The 11,168-nt window shown below is 42.2% G+C and overlaps 1 protein-coding gene across 1 annotated transcript in view; it reads left to right on the top strand.

Annotated features, from left to right (window-relative positions):
• SWAP70 (switching B cell complex subunit SWAP70) overlaps positions 1 to 9,620 on the top strand; it is a 90,243-nt gene extending 80,623 nt beyond the window's left edge. The window contains exons 10-12 of the mRNA XM_017500302.2: positions 4,875 to 5,073; positions 6,056 to 6,152; positions 6,506 to 9,620. Of these exons, the coding sequence (XP_017355791.1) occupies positions 4,875 to 5,073; positions 6,056 to 6,152; positions 6,506 to 6,612 (403 nt within the window). The 3' untranslated portion in view covers positions 6,613 to 9,620. The remainder of the gene's footprint in view (positions 1 to 4,874; positions 5,074 to 6,055; positions 6,153 to 6,505) is intronic.
• Positions 9,621 to 11,168: the final 1,548 nt, after the last annotated feature.

The following is an 11,168-nucleotide window of genomic DNA, read 5'->3' as shown; positions in this document are numbered from 1 at the left end:
GATGGAGTCTTGCTCTGTTCCCAGGCTGGAGTACAGTGGCCCTATCTCGGCCCACTGCAACCTCCACCTCCCAGGTTCAAGCAATTCCCCTGCCTCAGCCTCCTGTGTAGATGAGACTACAGGCACGCGCCACCACGCCCAACTAATTTTTTATATTTTGGTAGAGATGCAGTTTCACCACGTGGGCCAGGATGGTCTCGATCTCCTGACCTCATGATCCACCTGCCTTGGCTTCCCAAAGTGCCGGGATTATAGATGTGAGCCATTACACCCAGCCTAGTGGTCATTTTTAAGTGAAGTGTGTTTCTCTTTCCAGAAGTCACGGAACGCTGTGTCTGATTTAGAGGAAAATTCTGTCAGATTGGCAGAGAGGGTTTGTTCTTTGCTCCTCAGGATAGGCCTTTCTGGATAGAAAAAACAAAGTCATCATGGAGTTGAGTTAGAAACATTGGCACTAATAAAATGAACATAATCTTACACCAAGGGCCTGTGTAAAAGGCTGCTTAGTTAACTCTTCTCACTCATTTCTTAAAGCAATAGCTAATCATTCATGGAATATCTGGAATCTCATTATTCTTCTAATGGATAGTTTTTTCTCTGTCAGTGTCTTAAGTTTACCCAGAGAAACTTTTTGTAGTAAATTGTTTTTTGTTTTTTAAAGACAGAGTCTGGTTCTTTCGCCAGACGCCAGGCTGGAGTGCAGTGGCGCAGTCTTGGCTCACTGCAACCTCTGTCTCCTGGGTTCAAGCAATTCTCTTGTCTCAGCCTCCCGAGTAGCTGGGACTACAGACACGTGCCACAATGCCCAGCAAATTTTTATATTTAGTAGAGACGGGGTTTCACTATGTTGACCAGGATGGTCTCGATCTCTTGACCTCACGATCCGCCTGCCTCGGCCTTCCAAAGTACTGGGATTATAGGCGTGAGCCACTGCGCCCGGCCCTGTAGTAAATTGTTTAAATAAAAGACAAGAACTTTAGTTTGGAACATCTAGATATTGTAATTGTTAAAATTACAACTGAAGTTGTTTTTTTAACTTTTAATTTTTGTGGATACCTAGTAGGTGTTCATATTTGTGGGGTACATGATATATTTTGATACAGGCGTACAGTATGTAATAATCACATTAGGGTAAATGGGGTATCCATCACCTCAAGCATTTATCCTTAGTCTTACAGTCTATTACACTCTTAGTTATTTTTAAATGTATAATTAAATTATGATTGACTATAGTCACCCTTTGTGCTATGAAGTTTATTTTTTTAATCTGTAATCCTGAAGGTGATCTAGCCTCTTCTGAATGATAACTCAGAAGAAAACTGTTCATTTAATATTTAGGAAACTCAAGTTATTGGCCAGACATGATGGCTTACGCCTGTAATCCCAGCACTTTGGGAGGCTGAGATGGGCCGATCCCTTGAGGCTCGGAGTTTGAGACCAGCCTGGCCAACATGGCAAAACCTTTCTCTACTAAAAATACAAAAATTAGCTGGGTGTGGTGGCACACACCTATAATCCCAGCTACTCGGTAGGCTGAGGCGCAAGAATCACTTGAACCCAAGAGGCAGAGGTTGCAGTGAGGTGAGGTTGCGCCAGTACACTCCATCCTGGGCTACAGAGCAAGACCCGTTTCAAAAAAGAAAAAGAAGAAAAATCAAGTTATTAGAAAGTTCTTGAGGCTCAGCCATAATCTGTCCTATTATACCTTTGGATCTGTAAGGCCCAGGAGTATACCTTAGTCATATCTGTATTCCCAGCAACTAGTACCTGGCACACAGGAATATTTTTTGAATGAATGAATGGATCCAAGTTCTACCCAGTGGGGCCACATGAAACAGCAGTCTCTCTTCCATGTGATATAATACTTTTCATATATTTGAAGGTTAGGGACTAGGTTCTGGAGTAAGGCCACGGTTTGATTCCCAGTTCTGGTACGCTTAGCCATGTAACTTTAGAGAATTGCCAGCTTTATAGGATTGTTGTGAAGATGAAATGAGATGAGGCATGCACAATGTTTTTAGAGTAATGCGTAGCATTTGGGAGTCACTCAGAGTCTGTTGCTTTCTGCTCCTTTATCTCATTTGCAGATGGGCAAGATATAGAATGTGTAGAATGTAAAAATAAGCATTCAAAAAAAGATGTTGACGGGCTAGAATGGTGATTTTAGACCAAGAAGATAATGTAATGTATCAAAAGAACAACTACAGGATCCAGGAGACTTGGCTTTATAGAAATTCATTTGAAAAGTTCTACAGTTTCATTTCCCTCAAATGTGTTTGCCAAACCCTATACACTGTTAGGTAGCCTTAATGAATCTGAAGTGTCCAGAGTAAATGAGACAATTGTCCCTCTGTAATATGAGCTGCTATCTACTAGTACTTGCTGGGTAGTAGGATACCTGATGTGCATTATCACATTTAATACACTAGTAAACCTTTGATGGTAGGTGTAGTTTCTGTTCCTTTTTTGATAAATGAGGAAGCTGATACACAGAAGAAGAGTGAGGCACTAAAGTCTAGTCAGGAGTCTTGTTTGCAAACCACAGAAACCAACCTGTATTTGCTAAAGCAATAAAATAATATGTTGAAAGTTTCTTAAATAGTTTGCCATTTCCACAGAAAGGCAGGTGACCAGGCCGTGAACACAGGCAGGAACCACGGGGGGATAAGCAGCCCCAGCTACAGCCCAGGCCAGGCCATGGGAAGAGTCCAGTGAGGATACTACTGGTGCCCATGTTGGTACCAGGTGTCAGCAGTACCATCACTCCTGCTGTCACTCAACATTGGATGTTACTGCCACCAGCAGGATGAATTCTCTACTGGCTCTGCTGCTTTGTGCCCGTTGCTTCAAAGTTCCAGAAGGAACATCTGCTTAGCCAAGCCCAGCTTGTGCCTCCACCATACCCTGGCTGCAAAGAGGTGGGAGGGCAGGTGTCTGGCCTGTGGATTCTATTGTGGGAGATGAGCCCTACCTTCCATCAAGACTCCTACTGTGACAGTTCCCCTAGACACATGAGGGAGTTCAGAGGCTGGGCAGCCTAAGCACCTGCAAATGTCCATTCTCCCTCCATACTTTTACCACTAGAATGAAAAAACAGGCCCATTCAGTCTCATTCACTCTTATATCCCCAGTGCCTAGAAAAGCATGTAGAAGGCACATAATAAATATACATCAACTGAGTGAATAAACTCTGCACTGGTCAGACCACATCTGTAGTGTTGTGTTCTGTTGTGTACATCAAACTCCAAGAAACAGCTAAGGAGGCCAAGCACAGAGGCTCACACCTGTATTCCCAGCACTTTGGGAGGCTGAGGCAGGTAGATCATGAGGTCAGGAGTTCAAGACCAGCTTGGCCAAGATGGTGAAACCCCATCTCTACTAAAAATACAAAAAAATTAGCTGGGCCTGTTGGTGGCCACCTGTAATCCCAGCTACTCGGGAGGCTGAGGCAGAGAACTGCTTGAACCTGGGAGGCGGATGTTGCAGTGAGCTGATAACGTGCCACTTGTACTCCAGCCTGGGCAACAGAGCAAGACTCTGTCTCAAAAAAAAAAAGACATCTAAGGAGACCCTGGTGTCTCCAAAGAAGGATATTGAGTCTGGAAGCTAGTCCCAATAGTTAAGGCTCGAGGTGGTCTTCTTAGAGAAGGATGTTCTCAGCAGGCAACAAAGCTGCCTTCCAATTGCTGAAGGGCTATCACAGGGAAGAGGGAGCAGATTCTTCCTTTGTGGAACTAGGGTAGTGGATGGGAGAGCTCATCTTAGTATAAGGAAGAACTTCATAAGGATTGAGGCTGCCCATAAATAAACTGGCCCAATTTGTGAGGCAGTGAGTAGCCCATCACCTAGAGTATTGGAGCTGAGTTGAACAACCACTCTGCTGGAAGTTGTAGAGGGAATTCAGAAATTGGTGTTGGTATAGTCAGTTACTTTATTTCCTTTTAGTTTTATAAGAGCAGATGCTGACAGGTAGTAGTAACTGACCAGCCATGTAACTTTACTTTGTTACCATAATATTAGTGTTCAAGCCACTAGATATGTGTCCTGTCCTGGGCTGGCATCGAACGGCACTATATACACTTTAATGCAGGTTTTGGCTATAGTTTATTTAAACAATTGCATAGCTGGGTATTTCCAGATACGTATCCTATTATTGAAAGATAACATTTTGGAGTCACACAGACCTGGGTTAAAATCTGTTATAACCTGTGCAACAAACTTTTAAACCCTTTGGTTTTTCATTGATTCATCTGTAATGCAGGGATAATACCTTTCAGGATTGTTAGGGGATTCAGAATAATGGAGGCAAAGGCCTGGCATGTAGTAATTGTTCAATAATAGTATCTCTGTTATTCTGTGTTAACTCCTGCTTTCTTCATCTTCATTATCAGTTTTTTTCCATGGTAATAGGTTTTTACTAGGTGAAAATGTTTTCATGTTGTAGCAACCAGGCAGATTTCAAAGCTTGGCCCTGCCACCTTGCAGGTGGATGATCCTCGTACAGGCCACTGAACCTTTGTGCCTCACTTGCATTATCTCTAAAATATGAGTAACAGCACCTAAGTTTACTATGAGGATTAATTGAGAAAATACACATGACTATTAGGCCAGTTCCTGGCACACATGAAGCTCTGCATCAGTGTTATTCTTTATTTCACAAAAGGGTGAAACTAAGAGAGCTTAGAGCAGGACACATAGGCTTCTTTACCAGTTTTGTGAATATGAGCTTCTCTGGCTTCTGCTTTCCTCCTGGTAAAATGAGAAGGAGATTAGACGAACTGAAATACTCTCTTATCTAAAATGCCTCCCTCATCTGCTGGGTCTGGGTGGTGACCTGGGCAGGGTTTGATCTGGAGCTCTCCTCCACATTGTAGGTTGTTGGAGGAAGAGTCTTCTAAGAGGGCTGAACTAGAAAAGTGGCACTTGGAGCAGCAGCAGGCCATTCAGATGACTGAGGCAGAGAAGCAGGAGTTGGAGAATCAGCGTGTCCTAAAGGAGCAGGCTCTGCAGGAGGCCATGGAGCAGCTGGAGCAGCTGGAGTTGGAACGGAAACAAGCACTTGAGCAGTACGAGGTAATGAGACTCAGCCCTGCAAACTTGTGTGTTTGAATTTTTGAAAAACATTTCTCAATAATAGAATTATTTGCTTAGTTGCCAATATGAAGCTGTAGTAAGAATCTTGCTTAACTGTAAGAAAGAAGAAAGAGGGAGTTTTTACAGGATATGTCCACCAGAGACAGAAACTGTGCAGTAATTTGAACAGGGAAAGCTTAATATAAAACATTATTAACTGTAACAGGGGATTACCTACTGTGTTGTAAAGAAGACTTTGAGGATGCAGGAATGGCAGATGTAGGGAGCAGCCACTACCTGGAAGACTGGCAGAGCACCAGGGAGGGAACAGATCTGGAAGAAGATGCCTTGCTCCTTGCTCCCTAACCCCAGTGCTGTGATCCAGACCTCCGTGGAGAGGGTGCACGGATGGCCAAAAAGTTTGCTGAGGTGCTGTGCCAGCAAAGCCCACAGGGAGGTGCTACAAAAACTCACTAGTGGTGAGCACTGTGGGTGTTCTGAGTGCCACAGGAGCTGCTGAGTGGAATCTGGAAAAGTCCCTCCCTCCTCGTGTCCCTTCAGCACCCTCTACTGACAAAGCTTTGTCCTGCCAGCTAGTGAGGGAGAATTATTTTAGTATCACCAGCAGGACAGTTCAGGGTGGATTTGGAGTGAAAGGCAGTAAACTGTAACTGGCACACAGGGTCATACACCCATTATAATTAGTGTGCATGTGGTAGAAGAATGGGTTTTGGAATCAGACAGCCTGGGTTCCATTTCTGGCTCTACTGTTTCCTCTTGGGTGACCTTAGGCAGGTTACCAACCTTCTCTGAACCCGTTTCACTCTGTACAATGGGGTAATAGTAGTTCCCGTCTCTTAGAGTGGGCTATGAGAGGATTTAATGATATAATTCACAATTATGTACTAAGGGCCCAGTAGTTGTGATTTGGTTCTTAAACTACCTGTGTGCCTGCATAGTCCAAAATCCACTTTTGTTTCAGGAAGTTAAAAAGAAGCTGGAGATGGCAACCAATAAGACCAAGAGCTGGAAGGACAAAGTGGCCCATCATGAAGGATTAATTCGACTGATAGAACCAGGTAATAAACTCTTTGAAGTAATCATATATTAATTTTTAAATTTATTTTTATGTTTGACTTGTGTATTTGAATTGTTCTAGACACTTTTTTAGCCCAAATGTAAAAGAAAAAAAAAAAACAAAAAAAACCCTGCTTAGGGTAAATTTCTCTTGAAAACCTTATCCCTAATAGGTAAGAGGGACCAGTTAATCCCCTTGGTATACATCTTCTAGTTGTTTTAGCTGGTATGACATTTATGGATGTTCCTTAGAGAAGAAATAAAGTAGAAAAGTTACTATTTTATCTGTAGAAAAATGATGGGGTACCCTGAAGAATATAATACTTCCTGTATTTAAAGCATGTTTGTCTCTTAGGTTCAAAGAACCCTCACCTGATCACTAACTGGGGACCTGCAGCTTTCACTGAGGCAGAACTTGAAGAGAGAGAGAAGAACTGGAAAGAGAAGAAGACCACAGAATGACTGCGCTTGCTGGCAATCACATCAGTTATGTAGATACTACATGGCGGGAGAGCTTTATGCTAAAGACAAAAGAAACAGCTTTGGGGGCCGGGCGCGGTGGCTCACGCCTGTAATCCCAGCACTTCGGGAGGCCGAGGTGGGTGGATCACCTGAGGTCGGGAGTTCAAGACTAGCCTGGCCAACCTGGTGAAACACTGTCTCTACTAAAAATAGAAAAAAAAAATAGCTGGGCGTGGTGGCAGGCGCCTGTAATTCCAGCTACTTGGGAGGCTGAGGCAGGAGAATCACTTGAACCCGGGAGGTGGAGGTTGCAGTGAGCCCAGATCATGCCACTGCACTCCATCCTGGGTGAGAGTGAGACTCTATCTCAAAAAATAAATAAATAAATAAATAAATAAATAAAAAGAAATGGCTTTGCTGCTTTTAACTCTTCTTCCTTTTGTGCCTCTCTAAGTGGGTCAATATCCTAAGGAAGCCTTCTTATTTATCTTTCTGCAAATAAGGGTTACCTGAAAAGGGGAAAAAAAGTCAGTATTGTCAAGCTGTTTATTTACTCTTTCTTTGAAAACTTCACCTTTTGAAAATTACCTTTTAACTCTCTCAGATTCTTCCCCAAATGAGGCAGGGTGCAGACAGCATAGTCAGCTCTGCAGAGTTTGGAGGGGCTCACAGCCACGGGGTAGTCAGAACCTCTGTGACCTGGGTGTTAGCCCTTTCCTTTGGCAACATGTTTCCTTCTCCGAGTATGTGCTGTTAAACTAGATTGGGCAGTTTGCTTTCCCTTCCCCAATACTTGACGACATGGAATGCCTTTGACAGTTGGTGCTCTGACAGAAGTCACGGAGTCACTGCCATTTCCTGGTTGCCCTTTTGGAATGTGATCCTGTTAGTAGGGGTTTTCTAACTTCTACTAAGATATTTATTTCCCTAACCATCATATACTTGACATGTTTCATTCCTGTCTCCTTTCCCCTCACCTTAAAGGAGACCACCCCTTTGCCCCATATTCTCAACCTAATTTTCTCTTGTACTCACTCTCTCTAGTCAATGATGTGCTACTAAGTATATGCCAGGCTGTGAGAGGATTATGCTGAGTAGTAGAAAGAAGCTAATTTGAAATAAAAATTATTTGGATAATTAAGAAAGCAAATTATATGCACATGGCCAATAGGAAGTTGACTGTATGTCTGCTAGTGAGATTCAAAACATCATAAAGATGATAGCATGTCAATATATTAGCCTAGCCATGATGTTAGCGTTTGTTAGATGGGCAGCGTTTCTGCTTTTTCCCTTCCTCTGTGATGACAATGGAGGAAATATCCAATAGAAATAAGTTTAACAGGGAAATTAGGATCATAGTTTATATGTATCTGATTTCAAAGGAGTATTAAGGAAGGTTTTCATACGTGACCTCTCTTTGGACTAAGAAGAACATTTATGAAATCAAGCCTTCCAACACTAGTTATAACCGAGAAGCAGCAGTAATTCCATGGGCAGCAATCAAGCTTAAAACTGTAAATAAATATGGGGATAATTCAGTTGTTGCAAAAAAGGGCGGGGGGCAGAATTCAGTAGAATAGTTAAAGTCCTTTTCTCTTTACAAGTATTAAATGAGGACAGAGAACCTCAGGTATTCTTATGCTAGTGCTTGCTAAGTGCATATTAAGAAAGCAATTCCAAATAGATGTATACATCTCGAGAGAGTGTTATTAGTGGTTTCAGTGTATGTATTTGGAAACTGGAATATAATCCCATAAATTATCACCTTTTATGACTAGAAAATATTTGCCAATGAAGAAGTGGTCTTTAAGACTTTTAGCTGTTTAATAAAAATGTAACTTTATTCAATGATTTCTTGTAGTTACCTTTATAAAGTTTGGATTATTGTCTAAAATATTTTTGTATCATGTGCTTTTGAAATTTGACAGCTGATTTGGGTGTTGAATTTCTGCCCAGCCATTTATCAGTATTATCATTTTATTTAGTAGCTGGCAGGTGTATTAGACCAATGAGAACTAGGTAAGGCATGGAACCTTTCCTGTGGTTTGATTACACATTACACCAGAAAACTCCAGTATCCCTCATTCCAGAATGAGGAAAAAATATTTTACAAAGAAGCTAATTACCTATGTGAAATCTATGGGGTGGAAACAGTGTGGCCCTGGGGAGTCTCTGCATGGTGGGGAGGGTGATGATAGAATATGTGAATTTCTACTTCTAGAAGTAATGAAATAGGCCCTGCACTTTTGCAGAATGTCCTTCCTTAAACCTGGCTTAATCCACAGCTGTAGCTGAAAACATGACCTGGGGCTTAGCTGCTCTAGCCCTGGGTTCTTGAAGACCTCACTGTCTGGCTCCTGGACATCGGCCTAAGGACTGCCTGCTTTCTGGTCACAGGTGGACCTTGATATGACTAAGCAGTTTTATATGTGGTTGTGCAGGAGGTTTCTGTTTAATGCACAGTGTTACCGATTTATATCTTGGTTTCAGTGGCACTATGTCTAGGGGAGGCAACATCCTTGTAAACAGTGCTTTGGCTTAGATACTTGTGAATCAAAGATAGCACAGAAATGAACTAAGTAAATACCATTTGGAATTATATTTTGATACTAACTGAATTTTTCCTAGTATTTAAAATGGTTTTACCTGTCAAAGGGCCAACAGAACTCTTGGTTTTACTTTTGTAATTATTGTACAGAAAATTTCAGGAGTGTTTGAGTGCTTGTCATAATCAGGTGTTTTCCTTAATAATTAGGGATATGATCATTTACAGGAATTAAGCATGAAAACAGTTTTTAAAATGTATTTTTGTGATGTGCTATGTTGAGAGGAAACCAAATATTTATGATTTAAAAACATTCATATCAAAACATTGTACAATGTAATATGCTCAACTTCCACAATTTTTTGCTAATTTTTATAAGATATATTAAAAATATTTTGTATGTCTTTTTTAAGTAAAATGGACCCAATAAGAAAATTAAAAATATCAGAACATGCATTTTAAACTGTCTGATTTAATAAAACAGTGGGGGTAAAGTTGGGTATATTTATGTGTATTTTCATATAATGAGATGGACTTTGGTTTAGGGACACTTCCTGAAAACACTGGGTTTGGAGTTTAGACCCCAAGAAGTTAGCTATGGCCTCGTGTTTGGTGTTTGAGTCACCAACGTGGGCAAGCCATGGCTGATGTGTCAGCTCACAAACGGGAATTTACAAAGATGATTTCTTACTCATTGTTGCTATTACCTCCACATTTTCTTACCTTTGTTTTCCTTAGTTTTCTTTTTATGCCTTTCAGTTTTTCTTTCACCAGAGTAAAGTGGTTGTTGGTTTGTTTTGGTTTACATTGTTGCCAGGATAAAATGCCTATTATGGACTGAGGCCACTCAGTCCAGTTTGATTGTATATTGGAAATCTGATCTTTCCCTCTTGGAGGGAAGGAGAGGACACTGGTTGGTGTGTTTAAGAACTGTTGTTTCTCTATTGCAGTGGTTCTCAACTGGTGGTGATTTTGCCCTCCAGGGGACATTTGACAATGTTTGGAGACATTTTTGGTTGTCACAACTGGAGGGAGTGTTGCTGGCATCAAATGAGTAAAGGCTAGGGATGCTGCAAAACATCCTACAATACCCAGGACAGCACCCAGTAACAGAATTATCTGGACTAAAATGTCAGTCGTGGCAAGGTTGAGAAAACCTGCTCTGCAGAAAGACAAGTTCTATTATCCAGAACACAGTACAACCCTTGGGGTTCAGGTTTCCCATTCAGATGTCCCAGGAGTTGACTGATCTCTTTGGTGTAAATGAGGAGCACCTGGAAGGGAGAATCCCTGTTTCTCTGTGAGCTGGCAGAGAACAGAGGGCAGGGACCTCTGACACACCCAGAGCCTCTGGAGGAAGTTGCTTTGGATATATTTTAAAGACTGTGGGGCCAGGTGCGGTGGCTCACGCCTATAATCTCAGCACTTTGGGAGGCCGAGGCGGGTGGATCACGAGGTCAAGAGATTGAGACCATCCTGGTCAACATGGTGAAACCCCGTCTCTACTAAAAATACAAAAAATTAGCTGGGCATGATAGCGCACGCCTGTAGTCCCAGCTATTAGGGAGGCTGAGGCAGGAGAATTGCTTGAGCCTGGGAGGCGGAGGTTGCCATGAGCCGAGATCACGCCATTGTACTCCAGCCTGGGTAACAAAAGTGAAACTCCATCTCAAAAAAAAAAAAAAAAAAAAAGACTGTGATGCAGGTTGTTGAGGCATGAAGTGTAAAAGCTGCCTTAACCCTGATTTCTTTCCAGGTGCTGAAACACAGGGTGGGTCTGTCAGCACCATTTAGCAGCTTCTGAGGAATGCATTTTCAGATTTGCTGCTCAGGTGGTGATGTGTCCTGCACAGCACTTGTGCTTGTTCTAAACTGGCCAAGCCTTAATTGCAACCTTCTGGGTAGTTCTTGCAAGGCACAGAGCAAGGCCCTTGTGGGGTGAGGATCAGGTGAATAAAGTCAAGCCATATGAGGCACGCCACAGCTTTTACAGTGCAGAGGAGGTGCTCCA

The sequence above is a fragment of the Cebus imitator genome, unplaced genomic scaffold (assembly GCF_001604975.1).
Source record: "Cebus imitator isolate Cc_AM_T3 unplaced genomic scaffold, Cebus_imitator-1.0 Scaffold265, whole genome shotgun sequence".
NCBI classification, from domain to species: domain Eukaryota; kingdom Metazoa; phylum Chordata; class Mammalia; order Primates; family Cebidae; genus Cebus; species Cebus imitator.
Note: the sequence above shows the minus strand (reverse complement) of the source record. Positions and strands in the feature narration are given on the sequence as shown.